Source organism: Pan paniscus, chromosome 10 (assembly GCF_029289425.2).
Source record: "Pan paniscus chromosome 10, NHGRI_mPanPan1-v2.0_pri, whole genome shotgun sequence".
Classification (NCBI taxonomy): Eukaryota; Metazoa; Chordata; class Mammalia; order Primates; family Hominidae; genus Pan; species Pan paniscus.
This window is the reverse complement of record NC_073259.2, coordinates 37,082,173-37,106,953: the sequence shown is the minus strand read 5'-3', so window position 1 is coordinate 37,106,953 and position 24,781 is coordinate 37,082,173. Positions and strand designations below refer to the sequence as shown.

General features: G+C 53.5%; 3 protein-coding genes across 45 annotated transcripts in view; all 3 read right to left on the bottom strand.

Annotated features, from left to right (window-relative positions):
- Nucleotides 1–163: 163 nt before the first annotated feature.
- Nucleotides 164–5,990, bottom strand: NDUFA4L2 (NDUFA4 mitochondrial complex associated like 2). 4 transcript variants are annotated; one of them, XM_055095497.2, is made up of 7 exons: nucleotides 4,062–5,146; nucleotides 3,066–3,174; nucleotides 2,504–2,955; nucleotides 2,290–2,413; nucleotides 1,854–1,942; nucleotides 1,010–1,070; nucleotides 164–880 (listed from the first exon to the last, which is right to left on the bottom strand). In XM_055095497.2, the coding sequence occupies exons 3-7, from the start codon at nucleotides 2,668–2,670 to the stop codon at nucleotides 824–826; spliced, it is 498 nt and encodes a 165-aa protein (XP_054951472.1). In that variant the 5' UTR covers nucleotides 2,671–2,955; nucleotides 3,066–3,174; nucleotides 4,062–5,146; the 3' UTR covers nucleotides 164–823. The 4 variants fall into 4 exon arrangements, with proteins under 4 accessions (XP_054951472.1, XP_054951471.1, XP_034791512.1 ...); XM_055095496.2 differs by having other exon boundaries at nucleotides 3,066–5,146; XM_034935621.3 differs by lacking the exons at nucleotides 2,504–2,955; nucleotides 3,066–3,174; nucleotides 4,062–5,146 and adding an exon at nucleotides 5,940–5,990.
- Nucleotides 5,991–6,136: 146 nt separating this feature from the next.
- Nucleotides 6,137–19,651, bottom strand: STAC3 (SH3 and cysteine rich domain 3). Of its 3 annotated transcripts, none has more exons than XM_055095494.3 (12): nucleotides 17,504–19,651; nucleotides 16,086–16,245; nucleotides 15,556–15,823; nucleotides 15,221–15,318; nucleotides 14,632–14,704; nucleotides 13,335–13,432; nucleotides 10,417–10,483; nucleotides 10,188–10,237; nucleotides 9,809–9,894; nucleotides 9,587–9,638; nucleotides 9,360–9,497; nucleotides 6,137–9,182 (listed from the first exon to the last, which is right to left on the bottom strand). In XM_055095494.3, exons 2-12 carry the CDS (start codon nucleotides 16,149–16,151, stop codon nucleotides 9,084–9,086), a joined length of 1,095 nt encoding a protein of 364 aa, XP_054951469.1. In that variant the 5' UTR covers nucleotides 16,152–16,245; nucleotides 17,504–19,651; the 3' UTR covers nucleotides 6,137–9,083. The 3 variants fall into 3 exon arrangements, with proteins under 3 accessions (XP_054951469.1, XP_034791507.1, XP_063449468.1); XM_034935616.4 differs by having other exon boundaries at nucleotides 16,086–16,152; XM_063593398.1 differs by lacking the exons at nucleotides 6,137–9,182; nucleotides 10,417–10,483; nucleotides 17,504–19,651 and having other exon boundaries at nucleotides 9,587–9,894; nucleotides 16,086–16,512.
- Nucleotides 19,652–20,298: 647 nt separating this feature from the next.
- R3HDM2 (R3H domain containing 2) overlaps nucleotides 20,299–24,781 on the bottom strand; it is a 177,596-nt gene continuing 173,113 nt past the window's right edge. For all 38 annotated transcript variants that reach the window (XM_057299412.1, XM_034935602.3, XM_034935611.3 and 35 more), the window contains 4 exons: nucleotides 24,524–24,671; nucleotides 22,948–23,045; nucleotides 22,524–22,608; nucleotides 20,299–21,647 (listed from right to left, as the gene is read on the bottom strand). In XM_057299412.1, the coding sequence (XP_057155395.1) occupies nucleotides 21,307–21,647; nucleotides 22,524–22,608; nucleotides 22,948–23,045; nucleotides 24,524–24,671 (672 nt within the window). In that variant the 3' untranslated portion in view covers nucleotides 20,299–21,306. The remainder of the gene's footprint in view (nucleotides 21,648–22,523; nucleotides 22,609–22,947; nucleotides 23,046–24,523; nucleotides 24,672–24,781) is intronic.

Genomic DNA, 24,781 nt, shown 5'->3' with positions numbered 1-24,781 from the left:
TACTATGGGTGGGGTTCCCCTGGGCCAAACAGTGATTTGTCTCCCTCAATGTGTACACCGCTCCCCTCCCACCACCGCTACCACAAGGACCCCCGGGGCTGCAGCCTCCTCTTTCTGTCTCTGATCAGAGCCGACACCAGACGTGATTAGCAGGCGCAGCAAATTCAATTTGTTAAATGAAATTGTATTTTGCCCACGGCTGCTTCTGTTTGATCCCTGGGGACAGAGGGGAGCAAGGGAGGGGAGCGGCAGGGGGAGGCCCAGGTGTGGGGCTGGAGGGGGTACTGGCGGCAGCGGGAGGCAGTAGGCTTGGGCAGGGGAGGAGTGCGCTGCGCCTCAGGAGGCAAAGGTGCCCCAGCCTGGGCAGGCCCTGGACCAGCCCAAGCTGAGCAGCGCCGCCCCTGGGCTGGCTCCCAGAGCCTGGGCTAACGTGGAGCCCGCCACGTCGCTTGGCACTCAGAGGCCCCTGCTTCTTGTTGGCTCACGTAGGCCACGCTCAACACGTAGCCTGTGCCACACCCTTCGAGGCCCAGGTAGGAGGGCAGAGGGGCTGGTCTGGGCTCTTGGTGGACCCCTGCTGGTGCTGCCTGCCTCCTCCTCCCCCACGTGGGACTCAAGCCAAGGGTCAGAGGCGCTTCCGCTGCTGGGAGCAAGGGAGGAGAGTAGGGGTGGAGCAGCCTCCCCTCTGCGTGGGAACCCGGCCTGTGTAAGCAGTAGCGGGACAGGGTGGCCGGAGTGATGCCTTGGGGCCTGCGGGGAGGAGTGGAAGAAGTGGATGGGCTGGCTGTCTGTGGTTTGCATGGCACTGGCAGCCCAGCCTGGCTTAGAAGTCTGGCCGGTCCTTCTTCAGCTTCTTATAGTCAGTGGAAACTGCAAGGAACTAAGAGGAGAGGGAAAGGGGGTTGCGCTGAGTGCCCCAAGCCTCCCTTTGCTTCTAGTACGGGAGTTGTGGGTGCAAGGACCAGGAGATAAGAGGATGGGGGGCAACCCTAGAGCCATCGAGAGGTACCTTGTATTGGTCATTGGGGCTCAGGCGGTTCCAGGGCTCCGGGTTGTTCTTTCTGTCCCAGCTGTGGAGCAGGAGGGGGGAGGGTTAGGGTCTCCTCCCTGGGACCCAGAACTCTGTAACCCAATTTGACCCCCAAGCTCCACCCAGAGGCTCTGGCCCCACCCCAGTACCCCTGCCTCCTGCCCTGGGGGTCCCATTTCCCAGATACTGACAAAGGAACGGTCATATTAGCAGGTGCTGACAAGTGAGACAAGAAGCCTGTCACCATTGTCAGCATGGGGCTGCGTGACAAACCGACAACGGGGCCCAGGGACTCCCACTTGCTGCCTGCCACCCTAGGTTAACCCTAAGAGCAGAGTCGTGGGAATCAGACACAGATCCCAAGGGGCTGGGTTTCTGGTGATGTGCCGGGAATTATAAAGCCATGGGTGCGCCTTTCGCTTCCAGACCCTCTCCGCGGCCGGGTGTGAAATCTCCGCCCCACACTGGTCCCCAATGCCACCCCCAGCAGCTCACCCGGCCACAACCCCAGTGCTCTGGTGAGGACTTAGAGGTACCCAAAAGCCCGAGCCCGCCGCTGGCTGAGCGGCGTCGTCATGGCAACCAGGCCGGGAGAGGCGCGGGTTCCGCATTTCAGGGCGGGCCACGCTGAGGAGTGAGCGGCCAGGTGGGCTGGAGGGGATACGGGGGTCTCCCAGGTCAGCAGTGGGCTCCAGCCCTGAGATGCCGGTCGGTACAGTCGAAGGTGCATGCAGCAGGGCACGGGATCCCCACTAGGGCCGCCTATTTCCACCCCATCTTGCCTCACCCAGGCCCCCGTGAGCATCCCAAGCCGGGCCTTTACCAGACGTCGGGGCTGCGAAGGGCGAGTCGCAGCAAGTAGAGCGCAGCGCTGCCCATGCCCAGGCAGATTAAGCCGATCATCGGGATGATCTGCGGGGAAGAGGGAGAGCACTTTTGGGGTCAGCCCTCTCCCCGCAGTTCCCAGTCACCCTTTACAAGCTTTTCTGCCCACCCCAACCCCACCCCGGGTCTGGTGCTCCCTCCCTGGAATCTCCTACAACCATATTTCCTGGCATGGTCTCCCTCACCCTACAGCGATCCTGTCCAAGGTAGTAGATTTGTGGGACACAGGGACGTTTCGGAGAGAGACTGGGGCAACCTTAGGGGAAGAATAGGAGCGCTGAAGGACCTGGGCACAAGGCAAGGCATTGGGGGATTTGGAGGGTGGGGCAGCAGGAGAGTTAGGAGTTAGAGGTTCTGAGGTTCTGAGGACTCACCCCCGGATGTCTTTTGATCTGCCGGTAGAAGCGGGCCCCAAGACTGGCTCCTGCCATATCGTTGTTTTTCCAGTCTGGTCCTCTGCAGTGGCTCTGTCCTCTCCCTCCTCCTGGGGTCCCGCCCCTGAGTGGGGAGGGATCAGCCCAGCCCCAAGCAGCTTAGCTTGGCCCAGCCCGTGCTTCTTTGGACTCACCCCACCCCGACTTAGCTCACTTTCTCCTCAATTCCAGGCCCAAAGCCTGTAGGGGAATTGTCTGGGAGCCAAGTGGTTTCTGCTCTCCGACTCTCTCCTCCAGATGTCTGCACCTGGACCAAGGGACACCATCATTCTTGGGGCTTTTGGCATCTGAGGGAAGGACCTCAGTGGCATAGGACCCCATAAGATGTGGGAGGAGGCATGGCCATGGGACAGGCACTTAGCAAAATGCATGTGTGGAGTGTTCACAGGTGGGACCAGGAGGGGCTAAGGCCAGTGAGGGCATGTGCAGCACTTCCCTGACACCCTTAGAGCTGTCCAGGAGCGGGTCCTGAGAACCCTGGTTCTGTCCCCTCCACAGTGTAGTGGGGGAAGGAGGAAGACAGGCCCACACCGTAAAGCTCCCCCAGCCCCTCTTGTTCTGAGTGGTTTCTTCAGGTTGTGGTTGGACTGGAATTGCGGTTGGAGGCTGGAAGAACCAGGTGTATGTTAATCATGGCTCAGGATAGAATACGCCAGTTTATTTATTCTACCACAGTCATGGCAGTGGGGCTTGAGAGACTTGCTTGCTCTGCCTACCTGGGGTAGGGTAAAGGTGGGGCCGCCCAAGGAGGCCATCCCCTTCCTCTGGCTGTGGGATGGATAGGAAGGGAATGGAGTGGGGGAAACAGGAAAGATCGGACAGATGCTGAAAGAGAACAAGACACAGACACAGAAATGCAAGCGATTCCCTCCTGTCCTCAACCATCTCAGGTGTGTGCTATGCTGCTGGGGTGGGGAGGCTCACAGCCCCCGTCTCTGGGGAATTTGGGTCTTAGGGACGTAGGAACCGAGTCCTAATATCTCTCCCCACTCCCACGATAACCTCCACCACCCCCTCCCTCCTCGCAGCCGATCCTGCAGAGCACCTCCCCCTCCAGAGCCCGCCCTGTGGAGGGCGCGGGCGGGAGCGAGCTCTGTACCCGTCTCTGGGATCGTCGGGGTACAGGGAGGGAGAGGGCGCTTTCTAGGGTCCCCCTCCCTTTCCTTCTCGCTGATACTTCCGCCGCCCCCTACTCTGACAAGCGCGGCTGTAATTAGGCTGCGGGGTCCCGGGCTCTCCGCCTCCCTCCGGCGGATAATGAGATAAAGTGTCAGAGACACGGCGAGAACAAAGAGACAGAGACTCGCTGCGATGTGTAGGGGGGGCGGAGGAGCGGGGCTGACGGGCTGTCAGAGCCTCCAGCAGCCCAGCCCTCCCGAGAGCCCGCGCCTCCAGGGCCCAGGAAGGGAGGGCGTGTCCTGTCACCCGCGCACCCCAGCCCTCCAGTCTCTGGGACCAAAAAACAATCCCAGAGCTCAAACTCGAGCGGCCGCACAACTGGGCTGCACATCTGGTTCTCTGTGGCACAGCTGGGGAGCCAGGACGCCGGAAGGGGCGCCTGGTCCTTGCGCCTTTGCTCACAGGCCCTCGCCTGCTTCCTTGTGCCCTCTGTTCTGAGTTCCGGTGACCCCGGCCAGGTCCCAAATTCTCCGTCGCGCTCCTTTTCCAGAGCCGCCGCTCTCCCTCCGGCCTTGGGCCTCCGCCCCGCTCACCGAGATGCAACGTTACATTATTGCCTCCGCTCCGCCTCTCCGCCACTCTCTGACCCTTCTCCTGCTTCTGGTCCCTGTCTCTGTGAATTTATTTCTAAGCCCCCTTCCATCTTTGGTTCCCGTCTCTGGCTCGTGGCCCATGGGGCCGATCTGGAATACAGGACTCCTTGGGTTCCGGATCCCATCTCTCCTCGCTCCCCACACTTTCCCACCACGAGGACTCAGGCCACGCTGGCCCAGCGGGGTGAGGGACCGCAGGAGTCATTAGCCGCAGATTAGGCGCGGCCCGGGATCCCGCTGGGACTGGACTCCAAGCGCTAATCCGCACCAGGATCCCAATCCGCGCGCTGGCTGCACAGAGGGTCAAAGGCAGCGGGACTCAGCGGATCGAGCATGTTGCAGGGGCCGTGGGCTCGGGCGCCCCCTGGAGGCCGAGCGGCCCCCAAGCTCGGGGAAGAGGCCTTGGGCACCCCCTGTCGGGCAGTGCCGACCCTGCACTCCCGGCGTTCGGGCCGCTAAGTTGGTGCCTGGAGTGTCCGTCCACGCCCAGCCCGTCACTCCGCCACTCCCGCCGCCAAGACAGTGGGTCCCGCAGCCTCCACTCTTCTGGTGTGAGATGGGACCGGAGGGCGGAGAGGGGACGCGGAAGCTCCTATCTCTTCAGCCACAATCGGCACCCAGGGTTCAGGCGGGTTCCTCTTCTGGGGTTGGGCATCCTCAGATGCCTGGGGGCTGGGGAGGCGGGGGCTTCATCTCTGCTTCTGGGCTGCAGATTCGAGATTGCCCTAAGCCCTCTGACCCGGCCTGTCCTAGCCTCTGGCTGCCCTTCTTTCTGCCTCTTGTTCTTTCTGCCTTCTGTCTGCTTCCTGTCTCTGGGTATGTCCATCTCTCTCTTCCCTATTCTGGCTGTGTCTATCTGCTCTCCCTCTTGCTGCCTTCCCTACCTGGCTTTGTCCCTCTGCATCGGTTTTTCTGTGTCTCTTTGTGTCTCGCTCCCTCCCTCCACATCTCTCCATCTCACTGTGTCTCTCTTTACTAATGCCTCTCTTTGTCTCTGTCTTTATCTCTGTCTCTCCCCAACCCCACTCCCCAGCTCTATTCCTATTCTCTGGGTTGCTGCCTCTGGGGACTGCAGCAGCCCAACAGGGCAGCCCGGAGATGCCTCGGGGCACTGCCCGGGGTCCTCCTCCTGGTCACCTCCACATGCCCGTCAACTCCGCGCAGCGTTGATCTTCCCGCTGCGGCTGTGGGACGTGGAGGGGCTCCCGGAAAGGAAGACACAGGGCCCAGCATCTGCTCGGGAGCCCCGGGGCCCCTGACCCCCTCTGCCATTATTAAGGGCGCCGGGTCCCGAGGCACCGAGATGATCATGATTGCATCAGCCAGACAGAAGCGGAGCCGGGAGCTGCGCGGTGAGCGAACGAGTGAGACAAAGACGCCCGCGCCATCTGTTTATGCAAAGCGCTCTCCGCCGGGGACCCCGGCGTCCCGGCTTCTGGCCGGGCTTGGGGCAAGGGTCATAAGCCCATTCCCACCCGGCGCCCCCACCGCGCCTTGGCTTCCCCTCTTCTCAGCACCCAGAGGGGCCGCTGGGCGAGCGGAACGGAAAGGGGGCGGGGGTGTTGATGTGATTGGAGCGGACGCGGCTGTTTCTTCAATAATGGATGGAGATGATGCGGTCGGCGAAGCCGAGCTGGCCGGGAGAGGAGAGAGGAATAGAAATGGGGAAAGGAAGGAGTGGGGGCGGGAGACTCACCCCGGCGCGCGCACACACACACACGCGCGCGCGCACGTGCGTCACACTGTCATTCGGATACACGCCGCCGCGCGGCTCACACCCAGGCACACGCCTACGCACTGTCACCGAGACACACATACCTGCAGGCGGAGACGCGATGGCAACACACAACTCCCCGCTGGCTCTTCCTGATTTTCACACATACACAGACCTGCAGGCGGAGACGCACGGAAACGCCCCCACGCGGAGGCACACCCGGGCAAAATCACCCAGATGGGAGCTGGGGACGGGGAAGTGGACAAACCCGACAGATATAGACACACTCAGGGGCACAGACACACACCCGGGCACAGAGTCGGACACACCTGGGGCTCAGGTAGACACACCTCACATACCCAGGGAACAAACGGACACACACAAACCACACGCCGGAGATACAGACGTCCATAATTGCCAGGGGCACGGAGAGCCCACCCACACCCACTCAGAGGCTAGCACACCTTAGCATATGCAGGAGTTGCCATCTGTGCCCTGCGGGGTGGAATGTGGCAGGGAGGTCGTCAGGGTCTCCGGAGCAGGCCTTGTTAGCCTAGCAGTATGATGAGGTCTTGGTGACAGGAGGCGCCTGGGGCTGTGGACTAGGAGGCCTGTGCACCAGGGCTTAGCTGTCTGCAAGCTTCCTTGACTGGCCCCTAGGGCGGGTAGCGCCGACGTTGGGCTGCCCCTGAGCAGCAGACCCGGCGGACCCCACTGACCCAAATCGGGCAGTTCGTGGAGGCAGAGCCTAAAGGGAACACTGGAGCTGCACCGGGAGATTCTCAGGATCCCCAACACTGCTGCTGGTGGGGTTTATAGAAAGGGTCACTCTGTACTCTGCCTTTTCCCCCCGTGCTGCCCAGTCTTCCAACTTCAAGGGGCACGTGTGTGTGTGTGTGTGTGTGTGTGTGTGTGCGCGCGCGCGCGCGCTGAGTGGAGTGGGCAGTGGAGGAGGTTGGGGTGCCGGTTGTCTTGTACCCCAGTACCGGCCCTTCCTCGGATCTGTTTTCAATTCAGTCTGCTCCTTGGCCCAGACTTATGACCTTTGCAGCATGCGGCAGTATCATCCATCACCCAGGCGCCGCTTAGGGGGATGGAGGGCGCTGGGAGCTCACATAGGGTCGCTGTCACGCCTGCCGCCCTCTCTGGGGACCTGCTCTCCGGCCCGCGGGCCAGGGCTTAAGAGTCTTGGTGAGTAATGACGGGAGGGTGTGACCGTGGGGCTCGATCGGGACACTGGGTCACATGTCCCCACCCCTGGTACCCTAGCACCCCTCCTAGTTCAGCACAGCCTGTTTCCCGGCTTTTCCCGCCCCCCTTCTCTCGGGCCCTTTGCTTAATTTCCTATTAACTGCTGATAAATCCAATTAAACCGCCGCTCTAATTAGGGACAGCTGCCGGCTCAGTGAGGCTAGGGAGGGGGGCGCCCCCCGAGTGTTGGGGGAGAACAGCCGCTCTCCCTGCTTCTCGACATCCGCACACCAGCATTGCCGCCCAATGAGCCAGTAAATTGGTTTTGCCTTAGCATTGGCGGGGGGCTCTCGAGGATCTCGGGGGGCTCTGATTTTGAGTCCCTCAGACCTTGATGAATAGAGACGACCCGAGCCCTCGCGGTCCCTCCCCTCATACATTCCTGGTAGGTGGATTTCAAGGAAGGATAAGGACAGAATGCTTGATTTGCGTGTGGTTGGTGTGTGTGTTTGCCTGTGATCTGTTCCTATTCCAGCTCAATCGCGATTAAAGGGGGGGTCTTCTTTAATGACTCCGCCCCCACCCCCTCAGGCATCCGGGACCGTCAAGGGCAAAGGGAACAGAAAACTGAACCCGGTTCTGCAGAGTCTTCTTGTGTGCTTCCCTACCCCCATCACACCTCAGCCTTCTGGAAGGGGGGCGCGCCCGTCCCAGGCCTCCTCTTCCCCAGCCCAGCTGAGCCTCTGCCCTCCCCCCGCCAGCAGCAGATGGTGCCCGGGCTCCCGCTGCCAACCTTGCTAGGCGGTGCCAACCTCAGTCCTGGCAGACAACGGGCAGACGAGAAGAGGAGCTCCTGGCTGGCCAAGCCGACCCTCCCCCACCCGGCATCGAGCTCAAGACCCCCCCACACACGCCTGCCCCACTCCAGCGACCACCCCAGCCTGCCTCTCACTGGGTCCGCTCTCAGGTCCCCAAACTCCTCGTCTCCTTCTGCTCCCTTCCCCACACCTTCCCGCTCCTCGCCACCTGCCGCCCTGACCAGGGCCGGCGTATTTGCATATTTGCATATGCAAATAATAACATTTGCATACGGTGCTCCGCAGGGGTGTCTCCGCGAGAGCCGGTTAGCTGTCTGCCCTCCGTTCTCACTCGGTACCTGTCGGAAAGGGTTAGGGCAGGGGCCGCGCGGGTGGGGTTAGGCCCCCGGCCTAGCTAGCTCGGTTCTCGGAGGACTTGAGGAAGTGTTGCCATGGAGACGGCACGCACCCCACCCCCTCCCAGGCCCAGGGTCTCGGGCTTGGTGTCTCTGGTTGTCTCCCCTTACCCACCCTCCACCCCCTCCCCATCCCTCGCTCTCCAACCGAGATCTTGCATCGCCCCCTGGCGGCCTAGCTCGGCGCCAAGCCAGATTCCGAAATGCAAGGGGCTGCCTGCGGCTAAATCGCCAAGAGCAAGGGGGGACTTATCCTACTACAAGATCCTGCTCCCAAACGCTGGGGCGCGGGGGCGGCGACTCCAGCCCTGCGCTCCCCTTTCTTTACTGACTACAGAGGCCTCACCTGGCGGGCGCACTTCCCACCTCCCGCCAACCTCAGCCCAGATGGGTCTCAGGTTACCCGATGGTAACGAGGCGGGACAGCTAGGGAGGATTCTCCACCCCTCCGCAGGCCCTCTCCTCAACCCCAGTTAAATAACAACTTTTCTAAGTTTTGTCAAAAGTTTAATAAATTCGCAACATTCGACAGTTCGCCCTCCCTCGCCCCCGCCCCCCGCCCCAGTCCCTGGCTCCTCCTAGTAGATACGCGTTTTTTTCCAGCTCTTGCAAGCGGGGCCTGAAAGGTTTCGGGTCCGGGCTGCTCTGGGCAGCAGGTGTCCGAGGCCCCAGGCTGGGGAAGGGGGCGAGAACCAGTCCCTTCCCGGAAGCCCCGTCGCGCTCAGGCGGGCCTTCCTACCCCTCCTCTCCCAGCAGTCCCGTTGCTTTCGCCCCCCTCCCCAAACTCCACTGGGCCCGCCCAGAATGGGGTGTGGGTGTCTCCCGCTTGCAGGCGCCCGCACGCCTAAATTTCCTCTAGAAAGTCGGTGGGAAACAGCCCCACCTTGCGGCCGGTGTAGACCTTGACGTAGCCGCCCGCTTCGTCTCCTTTCTGCACCACGATCTAGAAGATTAAAGGATCAGAAGTAGGAGAGGAATCAAAGGAAAAGGTAGGAGAGGACAGCAGGGGAGCCGGGGTTTACAGGGGCTCACCCTAGTCTTATTAATGGTTAAGCTCTCCAAGGAGTGTGGTGGGCTAGGGAGCATTCAGGCCTGGGATTGGGTTGGGGCAACAGCCTACCTGGTCCTTCTTGAGAGTGATCTGCCCTATCTCGCGGTTCCCCACGAAGGATCTCGTCACGCGGTGCACACGTTCTCCAGCCCGGACCCGAATGATGAAGTTTGGAGGGAAAAATCCGACCTTCTCCCCGATTTTCCCCTAGGGAAGACAGTAGGGAGAGTCCATCTCTCAATGTCGGGTTCTGGACTCAACCCACACTCCACCCTAGCCCTAGCCATTTCTCTCACCCGCCACCATTCTTCATTGGAGTCATCAATGACTGTGATCTTCTCTCCTGGCCTGGGAGGGGAAGGGAGGGGCCTCACTCACATAGCAGGTCCCCTGCTGTGTCCCGGGTCCAGCATCAATAGGCTCCAAGCCCTGAGTCCCCCCTTTTCCTTTCCCTTGGGGGAACCCAGCTCTTTCCTCTTCACTCCGCAGTACCAGCCCCCTGCCCCAAGGCCTCTCACGGGAAATCCAGATCGTCCTTCTCCAGGGCTTTGAACCGATAGAGAGCCACAAAGTAATGAGACTGCTGGAAGCCAGGCTGCTTGTGCTGGGGGTGAAAGGGAATGATGAGTCTTAGGGCTCCTCTACCCCACACTGAGGGGCAGGATTCCAAGGCAGGGACATTCACCACACACTCTACACTCCAACTCTCTTCTAGGTCCCTGAACTGAGAGAAGTGTTTTGGTTGTGGGTGGGTGTGCAAGGTGATGGAGAGTGTGGGTCAAAAGTGATGGGAAGCCTAGGAGTTAAAGAGTGAGCTTCTGCCAGGGCCATGAGTAGTGGTGTCAGAGCTGGGTTGGGGAGAGAACTGGGTTCCTTGCAGGGAGGAAGGATTCTTACCTTGTCATCAGGTGTCTTCTTCTCAGCCTTCTTATCCCCTTCAGGATTTCCTGGGATAGGAAACACCAACAAATTGTCTGTCTCCTGGAGGGCAATTCTTATTCTCTTACCCTTTTATGGAAGGGCCTCGTCTATCCAAAGCTGGCCTGCCCTTTGCTCCTCCACCCTCTGTTCCACAGCTGAGCCTCTGATCCTACTCCATCTCTGGATGGAGGTGGGTAACACTCACCATCCTGGGGTTTGCCTTCCTGTGGTCTGGCCGACTCTGGCTCCTCCTCCATCATGGCTGCTAGAGGCTGGAGGGGGCACCAGAGTTAGGGAGACGCTGTCTTGGGAACACATGCCCTGGCTGTCTATAATCAGGTCAGAGAACTATAGAATAATGGGATCTCAGAGATCTCAGAGTTGGAAGAGGCCTTGGAGGAAATATCTAGTTCAGCCATCTGCCTAATGCAGGAACTTTCTTTTTTTTTTTTTTTTTTTTTGAGACGGGTCTCCCTCTGTCACCCAGGCTGGAGTGCAGTGGCGCAATCTTGGCTCAGTGCCAGCTCCGCCTCCAGGTTCACGCCATTCTCCTGCCACAGCCTCCCGAGTAGCTGGGACTACAGGCGCCTGCCACCACGCCCAGCTAATTTTTTGTATTTTTAGTAGAGATGGGGTTTCACCGTGTTAGCCAGGATGATCTCAATCTCCTGACCTCGTGATCCACCAGCCTCGGCCTCCCAAAGTGCTGGGATTACAGGCGTGACCCACCATGCCCCGCCATGCAGGGACTTTCTCTAAAACATCCTATCAGGTGGGTCACCCACATTCTGCTTGAATGTAGCTAAATAACAGGGAATTCACTACCAGATTCCAGGTCCTTGACTATGCTGTCAGCCTTTAAAAATACTCCAGTGTGTAAGTAAAAAGTGAGCAGCATGGCCAGGCGCGGTGGCTTATGCTTGTAATCCCAGCACTTTGGGAGGCCGAGGTGGGCGGATCACCTGAGGTCGGGAGTTCGAGACCGGCCTGACCAACATGGAGAAATCTCCTCTCTACTAAAAATACAAAATTAGCCAGGCATGGTGGCGCATGCCTGTAATCCCAGCTACTCGGGAGGCTGAGGCAGGATAATCGCTTGGACCCAGGAGGCGGAGTTTGCGGTGAGCCGAGATCGTGCCATTGCACTCCAGCCCAGGCAACAAAAGCAAAACTCTATCTTAAAAAAAAAAAAAAAAAAAAAAAAAAAAGCAGCACAATTTTTATAATTCCCTTAAAAGAATATAACCCAAGAGTATGTTAGCCCTTCTGGAAGCAGCCATATCACGTTGCTAGTGCCTTACAAGTCATGAATTCACTCCATAGAAATCCCTTATCTGTGTCCAACCTCCATATCAACAAGTTTGAGGCCAGATTTCTAGTTCTGTTTTTTGCAGTTGATTTTTTTGATCAAATATGTACATTTATCTTTTCTTTTCCCTTCCTTCCTTCCTTTCCTTCCTTCCTTCCTTTTTTTTTTTTTTTTTTCTTGACAGGGTCTCACTTTCTCCCCCAGGCTGGAGTGCAGTGGCTTACTGCAACCTCCGCCTCCCAGGTTCAAGCGATTCTCCTGCCTCAGCCTCCCAAGTAGCTGGGATTACAAGCGAGCACCACCACACCCGGATTTTTTATTTTTATTTTTATTTTTGTATTTTTAGTAGAGACAGGGTTTCACCACGTTGGCCAGGCAGGTTTCGAACTCCTGACCTCAGGTAATCTGCCCACCTCGGCCTCCCAAAGTGCTGGGATTACAGGCGTGAGCCACCACACCCAGGATGAATATATAATTTGTAACTTCATTATATCTAAATCATGTTATAAGGCATCAGAAATCTCCCTCTAGCTGTATAATGCTGAAAGGACCTAGACTCTGGGTTTGCCACTCAACCAATTTTAGGAGTCCATCTAACTGTAACCATCATCCATACTAGTCCACCCTGGTTGTCCAGAAAGATATAAGAATATTCTAACAAATTCCTTGCTGAACTGAATGCAAATCTATGGCATTACCAACCTAGTAACCCTGTTACGAAAGGAAATGAGGTTTATCTTGGTCAGTAGCTTTGTGCCTCAGTTTCATCATCTGTAAAATGAACAGGTCAGACCAGATGATCTTCATGGATACTTGCATGGCTCTAGAATTCTCCAGTTACTTGGCATGACAAGTTCTCTTCCCTACATCCAAAAGCACAGCTCTTGCCTCTGTCACCTAGCAATGCCAAAGACTTTGGGCCTAGCCTTCAGGTGGTTGTGGTGGCTAATCTGACAATTTCAGAAGGAAGCTGAGAAAACATAATCTATGGCTAGAATTCTTAACCAGAGGCCCATGGTGAGCTGCAGCAGTTTCCAAAACCCCCTAAAATTGCATGCAAAAATATGTCTGTTGGGTTATGTGCAATTTTTTTCTTTTCTTTTCTTTTCTTTTTTTTTTTTTGAGACAGAGTCTCCCTCTGTCGGCTAGGCTGGAGTGCAGTGGCACCATCTCGGCTCACTGCAACCTCCGCCTCTTGGGCTCAAGCGATTCTCCTGCCTCAGCCTCCCGAGTAGCTGGGATTACAGGTGTGTGCCACCGCGCCTGGCTAATTTTTGTATTTTTAGTAGAGACGGGGTTTCACCATGTTGGCCAGCCTGGTCTCAAACTCCTGACCTCAGGTAATCCACCCGCCTCGGCCTCCCAAAGTGCCGGGATTACAGGCGTGAGCCACCTCACCCGGCTTTTTTTTTTTTTGAGATGGAGTCTCACTCTGTCACCCAGGCTGGAGTGCAGTGGCATGATCTCAGCTCACTGCAACCTCCGCCTCCCAGGTTCAAGTGGTTCTCCTGCCTCGGCCTCCCAAGTAGCTGGGATTACAGACACACACCACCATGCCTGGCTAATTTTTGTATTTTTAGTAGAGACGAGGTTTCACCATGTTGGCCAGGATGGTCTTGATCTCCTGACCTCATGATCCACCCGCGTCGGCCTCCCAAAGTGCTGGGATTACAGGCGTGAGCCACCATGCCTGGCCGAGTTTTGTGCAATTTTAGGGGAAGACAATCCATTACTTCTGTCAGCTTTCCAAATGGGAAAATGACCTGCTCCATGGGATCTCTGGGAGGGACCTCGTGGGGAGGTACAGTACTCACATTTTTCTTATCTGCCTGTCCCTTCTTCCGTTCCTTGTTTGCCATGATCACCCCAGTGCGCAGGGTTTCAAACACAGGATCATTGCGATTGGCAGCAGCTAATCGAATGGGAGGAGAAAGAAGACATTATTGGGAAGGCAGAGAAAGGCTTGGAGGAAAGGAAGGGAGAGGTAGGATTGAGTAGATGGATACCCATGTGTGTGTTGGGTGGCGGTGGGGGTGCCGCGGGGGAAGATTAGGGAAGGGTCAGCTAGGCAATACCCAGGACACCAATCTATAAAGGACTTTAAAAACATCACTGGTGATGTAAAGTGAGGGAGAAAAGTATTTATTAGAACTCCTTCCAGGCAGAGCATTATATGATGTTTGAAAGACAACTTTGCTTGCTTGGGAGCTGAGACATGCGCAGAATCACGATTCTCCTTCTAAGGAGACTGGGCCCTTAACTGCTGGCTTTTGTTCTGCTAAATGGCATGTGTAAGCTGAGGTGCTGCCACCAATAGGTTCTTCTTTTTCACCCATGCTCTTCACAGAGTTCAGCCTCTCCTCCAAATAAATGTTGAGCAAATTTGTCAATGAATATGCTTTTAAGGGTTGCCAAATTATTATTATTATTATTATTATTATTATTTTTGAGACGGAGTCTCGCTCTGTCACCCAGGCTGGAGTACAGTGGCACAGTCTCGGCTCACTGCAAGCTCCGCCTCCGGGGTTTACGCCATTCTCCTGCCTCAGCCTCTCCGAGTAGCTGGGACTACAGGCGCCTGCCACCACGCCCAGCTAATTTTTTTGTGTTTTTAGTAGAGACGGGGTTTCACCGTGGTCTCGATCTCCTGACCTCGTGATCCACCCGCCTCGGCCTCCCAAAGTGCTGGGATTACAAGCGTGAGCCACGGCGCCCGGCCTGGGTTGCCAAATTATGAACCTGCCCAGGGTGCCTGCAGCCTTTGGGTCTTGCCCCGAGTCTGATATGACTCTGTAGTAAGGATGAGGACAATCTAGAATCCTTGTTCTTGCTTAGAAATGATTTTGCACACAAAGAGCACAGATTCTGAAGCTAGCAACTGAAGATTCCAGTCTTGGCTCTACCTCTTGCTAACTGTATGTAGTTGCAACTAAATCTTATCTCCCTCTGCTGTAAAATGGGGATATTGCCTCTGCATCCAAATGGATATAAAAATGTGAGGTTGAGGGAGAATTATGGTTTCTGTTTCAGAATTTGGCTCCCAAAGCTAGAGATGGCATGAAACCATCTCTAGGCTTGCCCATTCCCTCATGTTCCATAAAGGGCACTTACAGAGATCTTTGACACAAGCGTACTGCTGGTTGCTGTAGAGTGGGGAACTATAGGCCCGATGGAAACCAGGTGGCTGTAGGATGGGATAAGAGGAAGCATTAGAGGTAGCAAAGTAAGGTCCAGAAGCCCATCTCTCCCAGGAGTGCCCACCCTTTCTCAGAAAAAGAGATGGGCTGAGAAAGAAAAAGCAGAGAAATGAATGGGATGGAGGAGAGACCAGCAAGGGGTAGCTGGCTGGTGACACGTCCCCTCTTTTTTTTTTTTTTTTCTGAGATGGAGTCTCGCTCTGTCACCCAGGCTGGAGTGCAGTGGCACAATCTCGGCTCACTGCAAGCTCCGCCTCCCGGGTTTACGCCATTCTCCTGCCTCAGCCTCCTGAGTAGCTGGGACTACAGGCACCTGCCACCACGCCCGGCTAATTTTTTGTATTTAGAGACGGGGTTTCACTGTGTTAGCCAGGATGGTCTCGATCTCCTGACCTCGTGATCCGCCCACCTCAGCCTCCCAAAGTGCTGGGATTACAGGCGTGAGCCACCACCCGTGGCCATGTCCCCTCCTTTCTACACCTTGCTCTCCAGAGCCTACTCACGATCTTGCCGAAGCATCTCTGCATTTCCACATAGGACTGACAGTGTTCATGGATGTTGGTTTTGCAGTTCTTACAGCGAAGCCCAAACTTGTTGTTGACTTGGGAAAGGGGGAGAAAATTCAGATAAGGTTCCAGATTGCCCTTTCCCTTTGTACCACTGCTGCTACTCTTAGGTTTCCTTTTCTGTCTGGGACCCTACTTGCTCAATCTCTAATAGCATTGCCTTACACCAACTCTAGCCACAGCCCATCTGCTACAAATACTCCTCTCCTATGCCCTCTCCCCAAACCTCTGCCTTCAATATCATACTCTCTTCACTTCCCTTCATGACTCACGAACAATCATCCGGGCACAGACATCACAGAACTTTGGCTTCTTGAAGAAGTGATCTTTGAATTTGTGGGGCTTATCGTTGACCAGCTTAGGAGGTTCTGGGGGTGTCTCCTCCTCCTCCTCTTCTTCCTCTTCCTCTTCCTCATAGATGTAGTAGATGGGCCCACCCCCAGCTCCCACTGCCTCCCCATTGGCCTGGGGCTCTGGGGGAAGTTCCATCTCCTTTGTCCCTGTAGAACCCTTCCTGAGTAACTGCTTTAGCCGCTGTAGCTGAGGGAGGGAGTGAAGAAAACCCAATGTTAAAAGGACTTGTCACCCTCTCTAGAGTAGGGAGGCGCTAGAGCAAACTAGACAGTTTTCTAGTTTCAGGCAAGGAATGTACCCCAGGATTAGGGGGGTATTGGTATTGGGGACTGCAGGTGCTGGCCAGCAAAAAATGAGTCACACACAAATGAGATCAATTTAAGCACTCTGCTTCAGCTGTAATGGCTTCCCAGCCCCCCACACCCAGTGGTCAGAGGCCCAGACTTACCCCACTTTGCCGAGTCTCTGCTGGGAAGGAGGGCTTAGGGGACTCCAGCACCTCCTTTTCTGTCATCCTGCAAGAGGTTGGACCCCACTATGAAATCTAATCCCTTTCATTCTTCTCTCCCTTTCTGTCCCTTGCAGTAGGGTGGTCCTCAAAGGGGAGGCTTTTGGAGAAATGTGATGAGAGATTTTGTTGTTGTTACTGTTGAGATGGGGTCTCACTCTGTCACCCAGGCTGGAGTGCAGTGGCGTGATCATGGCTCACTGCAGCCTCGACCTCCCAGCCTGAAGCGATCCCCCTACCTCAGCTTCCTGAGTAGCTGGAACACAAGGTGCACACTACCTGGCTACTTTTTTATTTTTTGTAGAGACATGGTCTTGCTTTGTTGCCTAGGCTGGTCCCGAACTAGCTCAAGCAATCCTCCTGTTTCAACCTCCCAAATTGTTGAGACAGGCGTGAGCCACTGCACTGGGCCAAATACAGATCCTTTGGCAGGTTTTATTAACAGATTTCATGGAGGTCTAGAAAAAAGCTCAACATGGCCGGGCGTGGTGGTGCATGCCTGTAATCCCAGCACTTTGGGAGGCTGAGGCAGGCGGATCACTAGAGATCAGGAGTTCAAGACTAGCCTGGCCAACATGGTGAAACCCCATCTCTACTAAATATATAAACAGTAGCCGGGTGTGGTGGCGGACACCTGTAATCCCATCCACTCAGGAAGCTGAGGAAGGAGAATCGCTTGAACCCGGGAGGCGGAGGTTGCAGTGAGCCGGGATTGTGCCACTGCCCTCCAGCCTGGGTGACAGAGCAAGACTCCATCTCAAAAAAAAAAAAAAAAAAAAAAGCCCAACAGACTAAAGAGCTTCCCAATTAGTTCCTCAAACTGATACTCATCCTTCCATCCTGAGGGGCGACCCCATAGTTTACAGCCCTTACACAGTGTTCAAAGCTGCATGGTTTACGTCATTTTCCTATAGGTACTTTGTTTCTCCTGGAAATCTGTGGGCAACAGAGATGTGATGCATACCTTCCCAGATCTCCTCTCTTCAAGAGGTTTAATGTGTGTCCTCGTGTGCACACAAGGAAGGATGGACTGGAGACATCTGTCCTCCCCTACTTTTTTCTTGGGCCCTGGGGGCCCTGTGCCTAGTTCTGTCCCAGCCTGCCTCAGGGCTCAGCTATTTTAAGTTTTCAGGGTAATATGAGCCTTTCCTTCCCTTACTACTTCATTCCCTTCACCCCACCCCCACCCCCACCCCCCGCTTCAATCCAAACTCATCCTAGAGTAGAATAATAATTTTACGCCTAAAACCCAAAAAGACTCACAGACAAGGAGAGAAATGAAGAAGCTGAGTAGATTATAGATCAGGGCAGCTGGGGTGAGCAGTCGTGGAAATCAAGAGGATGAAGAGGTAACTTACGTTCGGGATTCCCTAAGTCAGTCCACAGGCTGTAGAGGGAGCTGGGAGCCTCGAGGCCTTGATGGTGGTGCTGGGGAAAAACTGGTCCTCTTCCTTGGGGGCTAAGCCCCCCCAGTACCCCGTGTTCACACCAGCTACCCAGTCGCTATTTGTAGACCTCCTAGCCTCCTGTCTTGGTGTCAGGGCTGAAATGACAGGGCTGGAGGAAAGTGGACAGCTGAGAAACACAGCTGACACAGAGAAATTGGACACTGAGAGGTCTGGGGCAGGGCCGGACCCTAACTCCTCCCAACCCCCCAGAGCTGCTGTTCCTTGATTCTTCATCTAAGGCGAACAGGTGAATAATGGCTGAATTCAGGAAGGGACAGTTTCTGCTCATGCTCATTTAACATTTAAGGGGAGTTTATTTTTATTTTTCATTTATTTTTTGAGACAGGGTAAAAAAAGACTAATTTGAACTCATAGAGCTCTCCTATCAGCCATACTAGATGGCTTTTTTTTTTTTTTTTTTTTTTTTTTTTGAGACAGAGTCTTGCTCTTGTCGCCCAGGCTGGAGTGCAATGAAGCAATCCGGGCTCACTGCAACCTCCCAGGTTCAAGCGATTCTCCTGCCTCAGCCTCCTAAGTAGCTGGGATTACAGGCGCCCACCACCACGCCAAGGTAATTTTTGTATTTTTAGTACAGATGGGGTTTCACCATGTTGGCCAGGCTGGTCTCGAACCCCTGACCTCAGGTGATCCGCCTGCCTCAGCCTCCCAAAGTGCTAGGATTACAGGTGTGAGCCACCGTGCATGGCTAGATTGCTTTTTATCTGTAGGTGGTTGGAGGAGTACTTTGCTATCCTGTAAGAAAGTGAAGAATATGTAGTATTGCTTCATTCCCTCCAGCAGCTCCCAGAGACATCTCCCCACCCTCCTTCTTGTAAAATTTTGTCCTCAGACTGAAGGGAATTACCAGGGCTATTAAAAAGGGCCAGTTAACACTGGACAGAAGCATATAGCTGCCACATAAGGAATTTTTAAAATCATTTCTAAGTAATGTCCCCTTCCTCATGAGAACTGCAAACTCTTAAAGGTAGGATGGCCAACCCTCACACTTCCTAAACCCTTTGGATTCCCTGATTCCATCTCCCACCTTTGATGCCTCAGTATATAACTGATGGATCAAAGAGACAGATGCCATTCTCATCTCACAGGGGTGCACCCTTCTTCTACTCTTTGGGCTGTGACATGGATGAAAGAGGAGATACTCCCATCTCAGGGGAGAGCAATTTAGAGGTGGCAATGCAGTGCTGCTCTATTCCTTGTATCTGTAAGAAATAAAGGACTGTGTTGGAGACTGGGTCAGGCAAGCTCCTGTAGGATCGTCGTTAGGGATACAGCTACTTGGACTCGAGAGATTTCCAGGGCAACGTGCTTTGTCATTCTCACCCACTACTTTTTTCTATTTAAGGGGGGAGTTTGAAAAGGGGGTGCAGGATGGTTCTGACTCTGCAGGTTCTTTAATGGCCCTGCTCTGACAGGCTGCAGAACAACAGGGCGTGCTTTGAGATGCTCTAAAGGAAAAGCTCCATCTTGCAGGCAAGATGACTTCTGCTCTTCGTCTTTTTTCAGCCACATAGGACAGGGACTGCTGAGCATGTTTGGATAATACAGCATCTTGGCACTGCGAGTTCAGTTGCTGTAGCTTTCATTGTAATAAACATCTGCTTCTGTCCCTGACAGGTAAAACCCAATCCTCCAGCTTTAGGATTAAAGAAAGGCGGCCAGGCACGGTGGCTCACGCCTGTAATCACAGCACTTTGGAAGGCCGAGGCGGATGGATCACAAGGTCAGGAGTTCGAGACCAGCCTGGCCAACATGGTGAAACCCCATCTCAACTAAAAATACAAAAATTAGCTGGGCACGATGGGGCACAGCTACTCAGGAGGCTGAGGCAGGAGAACTGCTTGAACTCGGGAGGTGGAGGTTGCAGTGAGCCGAGATATCGCGCCACTGCACTCCAGCCTGGGCGACAGGGCGAGACTCCATCTCAAAAAAAAAAAAAAAAAAAAAAGGCCCAAGTTCTCCATCCCTAAAGGGTTTTCAGAAGACGAGCTGGGCTGGGAGTGGTGGCTCATGCCTGTAATCCCAGCACTTTAGGAGGCCAAGGCAGGAGATCACTTGAGCCCAGGAGTTCAAGACCAGCCTGGGCAACATGGTAAAACCCTGTCTCTACCAAAAATAGCAAAAAAAAAAAAAAAAAAAAAAAAAAAAAGATTAGCCAGGCATGCTAGATCGCGCCTGTAATCCCAGCTACTCGGGAGACTGAGGCACAAGAATCGCTTGAACATGGGAGGCGGCTGCAGTCAGCTGAGCTCTGCCACTGCACTCCAGCCTGGGTGACAGAGCAAGACCCTATCTCAAAACTCAACTACAAGGGCCCTAAATGAGTACACAGTACCACAGAATTAATAGTCTGGAAGGAAACCTAGAGGTCACCTACTAAGTCCAAGTCTCTTATTTTACTGATCTGGACACAGATCCAGAGTTGAGAAGTGATATGCTCGATGAACCACAGTGGCAGAACCGGGAGAGCCCAAAGCCATGGTCCCATTAGAGATCTAGCCATCTATCAGAACCGTGTACAGGGAAGAGGATGAGACAGAGGGAATGGTGTTAAAATAGTGTGCGTATGCTAGAGAAAGCCATCCCAACCCACGACAAACACCTCCAACAGCTGTAGGGCTATACCTACCCAGGGCCTCCAACCCTTTACCCATACCAGGGCGGCAACAGAGAAACAGTGACTGATGTCCAGTGACAGATTTTTTTTTTTATATTTAAAAACAAAACCAACCTCCCCCCAAATAACCCCCAAACAAAAAAACAGATTAAATAAAATTTACAGTGAATATACCCAGCAAACATCTGTATGTGCAATTAAATACTGTGTCTGTTACTGCGGCACGAACCTCAAACAAACAATATACAAGTGTTCTGGGGGAGCCGGGGGAATCCCAAGTTTTAACTCTGTGGGGTCTAGGAAGACAAGATGGGGAAGTGAGAGAATGGGGCAATCAATTTTGTTTATCTTAATTCTGTCCATATAAATATATTCATAAAGACCAAAAAAGGAAAGGAAGCTTGGGATGTTAAGGTAATAGGAGGACAGTGTGGGACTTTCCCAATTCTACCTGACCAAAAAATATGAGAGAAATTAATTTTATGATAGGAGAAGAGATTTTAAAAAATGATAGAAGAGGATGGAAGCCGGGCACAGTGGCTCACGCCTGTAATCCCAGCACTCTGGAAGGCCAAGGCGGGTGGATCACCTGAGGTCAGGAGTTTGAGACCAGCCTGGCCAACATGGTGAAACTCCGTCTCTACCAAAAATACAAAAATTAGCTGGGCATGGTGGCGCGTGTCTGTAGTGCCAGCTACTTGGGAGGCTGAGGCAGGAGAATCACCTGAACCCAGGAGCTGGAGGTTGCAGTTAGCCAAGATCGTGCTACTGCACTCCAGCTTGGGTGACAAGAGCGAAACTCCGTCTCAAAAAAAAAAAAAAAAAAAAAAAAAGAGGATGGGAAGAAGAGTGATGCAAGGGGGGTCAACCAGGGAAAAAGAGAGGACCCATGGCAGGGGAGCAAGAAGGAGTCCAATGCCAGTGTAGGTATCTGTGTTTCCATCTTCATCACTGTCTTAGGTTCCAGTTTAACATCAGTTTTCTTACTTCCTGCCTCTGTCCATGGTCTGTCAGGATCCTTTAACCCCCTCCACCCTGCCCTTGCTCCTTCTGTGACAGTCCCTTTCCCCTCCTCCATTTATTGGGAGCTGGCTCGCTCCAGGATCCTCAGGTCATAGTTCTTTTTGGCCATTCGAAGTTTGAAGCGACTCACGGAGTTGTTGAGACGAAGGGAGGCATTTTGGGCAGCCAGGGGGCTGGGGAACACAGCCACAATGGTGTACAAGGCAGCGAGGTCCGAGTGGCGGCCATTCTCAGCAGTCCCACTGTTGTCCCCCCCACCCCCTCCAGGCAGCCCCTGAGCATCCTTGAGCCACTGGATCTTGGCGCCGGACATGGCGAGCTGCGTGAAGAGTTTGTCCGCCTCAGTACGGGTGATGCCCTCAGGGAGATCTGTCACCTCCAGCACCCGCCCCAGGACTGGAAGGGGAGGAGAGAGGACATGGTTGTGAGAGGAATAGGACAGGAAGGACTTGACAGCAGCCCAGCAGAGAAGTGTCCAGCTGACTAAGTCTGTATACAATGTCTTCAAAAGCCTGGCCTTTCTCTCTTAGCCCTTTCTTCCCCTCCCCACCATCCCAGCTCTGATCAGGGCAACTAGGAGAAAAACAAATGAACCTTTCTATTCTCCTAGCCCAGAGATGCAGGAAAGAAGGGACAGGGAATCAGAATCCTGGGTTTCTGAGCTAAGAACCTATACCTCAGTTCTCTCACAAGGTGCTACTGCTATGAAGAAAATGTGGCTTTTGCTAATGTTCTTTAACAATAATGTATCAATCTGAAATATGTTCCATAGTTCCCTTCCCACTCAGAGGCTGACTCAAATAGATTCTTCCTTCTTATCATCTCAGGAAGTCAAGTTTCCCTTCCTTTCCTTGTTTAGGAAATTGCTCCAAATCCCAAGACAGATCTTGTTCACCTAGTGGGAGGCTTGTAGGACGAGAGTTCCTCCCCCATATTCTCTACCAATCTTCTCCTAAACTGGGTCTAGGACTACCAAAGGTAGATGTCGTAGATTAGGGACAGGACACTAATTAGAAAACTCTTTGTTAATAAGAGGCAACTCCCATAATTGTGTTATTCCCACTTTTTACCATGATCTTCCTCAGAATCTGAGATGGCTTGGTAGGGAGGACTGAGATACTTCACTTCTCCAGTTTCTAATTGCTTTTGAGCACAAAGGGTCCCACTTCCACTCCCCATCCTAAGCTGGCTTTTCCCACCCATGCTGGACTGGTAATTAAGCGCTGGAAGGGTGGGCACCTTCTCTTGGGGATTCAGCATCCCGTGACTCACCAACATCTGCTGTCCCCAGGTCAGTGGAGGCAGATTTGAGTGCTTGTCTCTTGCCCCGGTTTCCATGCTTCAATCCACTCTGTCCCTTCAACATTTGAAAGACGACTCTCATCCCATGTAAACAACATTGACTGCCTTGCATCACAATGTCTGCCTGAGAGATTGTGAAGTAGCACCAACCCAGAGGACCCCACCCCACTAGGCAGTCAGGTTGGCCATGGAGCAGCGACTGAGAAACAAAGAGCCCCTCCCTCTTGGCATGGGGGTCGGGTGGGAGACATGAGTATAGGAGGTAGGGCAAGGCTCCTGCTTTGTTCATTCTGTGTTATTTCCCTTGTACACCCAGCTGGTTGAAGCTCAGACACAGGCACCCAAATAAGAAGAGGGGTCTGATGGCCCTACAGTTGCTGGTGGACACCCTTACCTGGTGCACCGTGTAAGTTGACTGGCCATGGAGCAAGGGAGGGCAGATGGACAGATTGTACTGTAATGGCTGGCCCAAAAGGGAGTAGCGCCCATCACCTAGGGAGTAAGAGCAATTGGTTTTCTGGGAGCTTAAGCTTCATAGTATGACTTTTATAAGACTTCAAGGGGCTTTGAAGACAACAACAATGCATACTATTCCTAATTTTCTATGATGGAAATGCCCATGCGACTGGTATAAGAGTTGTTTCTCTTCCTAAATCCTTTGGCTCTCAACTGTGTCTCACAGATAAATGAGACTACTAGGTCCCATCATCCTTGAAGAAAGGCTCTATCCATTGTAGACAACAGTCCTATGAAAATGACCAGGGAAGAAACTTACAGACCCTTATGAATGTCTTTTATCTCTCTCTTTTTTTTTTTTTTTTGAGACAGAGTTTCACTCGCCACCCAGGCTGGAGTGCAATGGCATGATCTCGGCTCACTGCAACCTCTGCCTCCTGGGAAGCGATTCTCCTGCTTCAGCCTCCCGAGTAGCTGGGATTACAAGCATGTGCCACCACGCCTGGCTAATTTTTTTTTTGTATTTTTAGTAGAGATGGGGTTTCACCACGTTGGCCAGGCGGTCTTGAACTCCTGACCTCAGGTGATCCGCCTGCCCCGGCCTCCCAAAGTGCTGGGATTACAAGCGTGAGCCACTGCGCCCGGCTTTTATCTCTTATATAGATTCTCCCAACCCCTAAACCCAGGGTTCAAGTTTCTGACTCATGTGAGAGGCAGTATAAGCACAGCAGACAAGAGCATAGTCGTGGAGCCAGACTGCCTGGGTTAAAATAGTGGCTCTGTTACTGGAAATATGATCCGACGTTGGGTATTTTTTTCCCTCATTAATGTTGCTGGAAAGGTTAAACAAATATAAGACATGTAAAGCATTTATAGCAATGCCTGGTACATATTAAGTACCATTAAGTGTTACCTATTATTGATAAATATTACATTTCAGAGCACTTTAAAGTTTTTAAACTACATTCTCATTTTTATATTGCTTGTGACAGCTAGGGCAGAAAGCAGATAAAATTCCCATCTTATGTGTGATTAACCCCATTTTACAGACTAGGAACTGAGGTCTACTTCTGAGTTTAAGTAACTTGTTGAACATCACAAAGCTAGTTAGTGGTGAGACTGGAACTTCTGAAACCAAATCTAGTGTTTCCTTTTCTAAGACCATACCGTTTCTTACAAAGTCCCACATTCCCAGCCCTCAGACTTGGTACTGATATTAGGTTAAACTCTTTGGTCATTAGAAAGTTCAGTGAACTTATTTTCTCCAGCTCTTTTTACCTACTTGGTTGTAAGTACTAAGTATGTAAAGAAGGCTAAAGAAAGTTAAGCATGGACAGCACTAGAGAGGGGCAAGTGTCCAAGGCCTATACAGGGATGTTAAAGGAAGAGTTAACTCCCAGAATTGGATCATCTACACTGGTCCTCTGCCTGTTGTTACTCTTTCAATCTCTGCAATTGGGAATGGGATGTGAAAGGTGAATTCCATAGCAGCCAGCACTAATCTAACCCCCTACCCTGTGCTGGACCCCCAGGCCGGGGGAACTGTGTGAGGACAGGCAGGGGACTGAGTCCTGTGCAGACACTGCTGAGGCTGGTGACAGGAGAGGGTGCTGGAGACTGGGTAGGAGATGTGACAGGGCTGCTGCTCATTTGTGTGTTGGCCTGTGGAAAAGAGGAGCACACGTCACATAAACATCAAACATTACCCTCTGGATATTCCCATGGCTTGGCTTAAAATTCACCTCTCTCAGGAAATAAGTTTCTCTTGCTGA

Excerpts from the sequence above, each read along its gene's own strand:
- STAC3 (XM_055095494.3), bottom strand. The coding sequence starts at position 16,151 with ATGACAGAAAAGGAGGTGCTGGAGTCCCCTAAGCCCTCCTTCCCAGCA. Across the intron at positions 15,824-16,085 it reads CAGAGACTCGGCAAAGTGGG|CTACAGCGGCTAAAGCAGTT; the intron begins GTAAGTCTGGGC and ends TCCCTCCCTCAG. Across the intron at positions 14,705-15,220 it reads AGAGATGCTTCGGCAAGATC|CCACCTGGTTTCCATCGGGC; the intron begins GTGAGTAGGCTC and ends CCCATCCTACAG.
- NDUFA4L2 (XM_055095496.2), bottom strand. The coding sequence starts at position 2,670 with ATGGGGTCCTATGCCACTGAGGTCCTTCCCTCAGATGCCAAAAGCCCC. Across the intron at positions 2,414-2,503 it reads GGCCTGGAATTGAGGAGAAA|GGGCGGGACCCCAGGAGGAG; the intron begins GTGAGCTAAGTC and ends CTCCCCACTCAG. Across the intron at positions 881-1,009 it reads GCCCCAATGACCAATACAAG|TTCCTTGCAGTTTCCACTGA; the intron begins GTACCTCTCGAT and ends CTCTCCTCTTAG.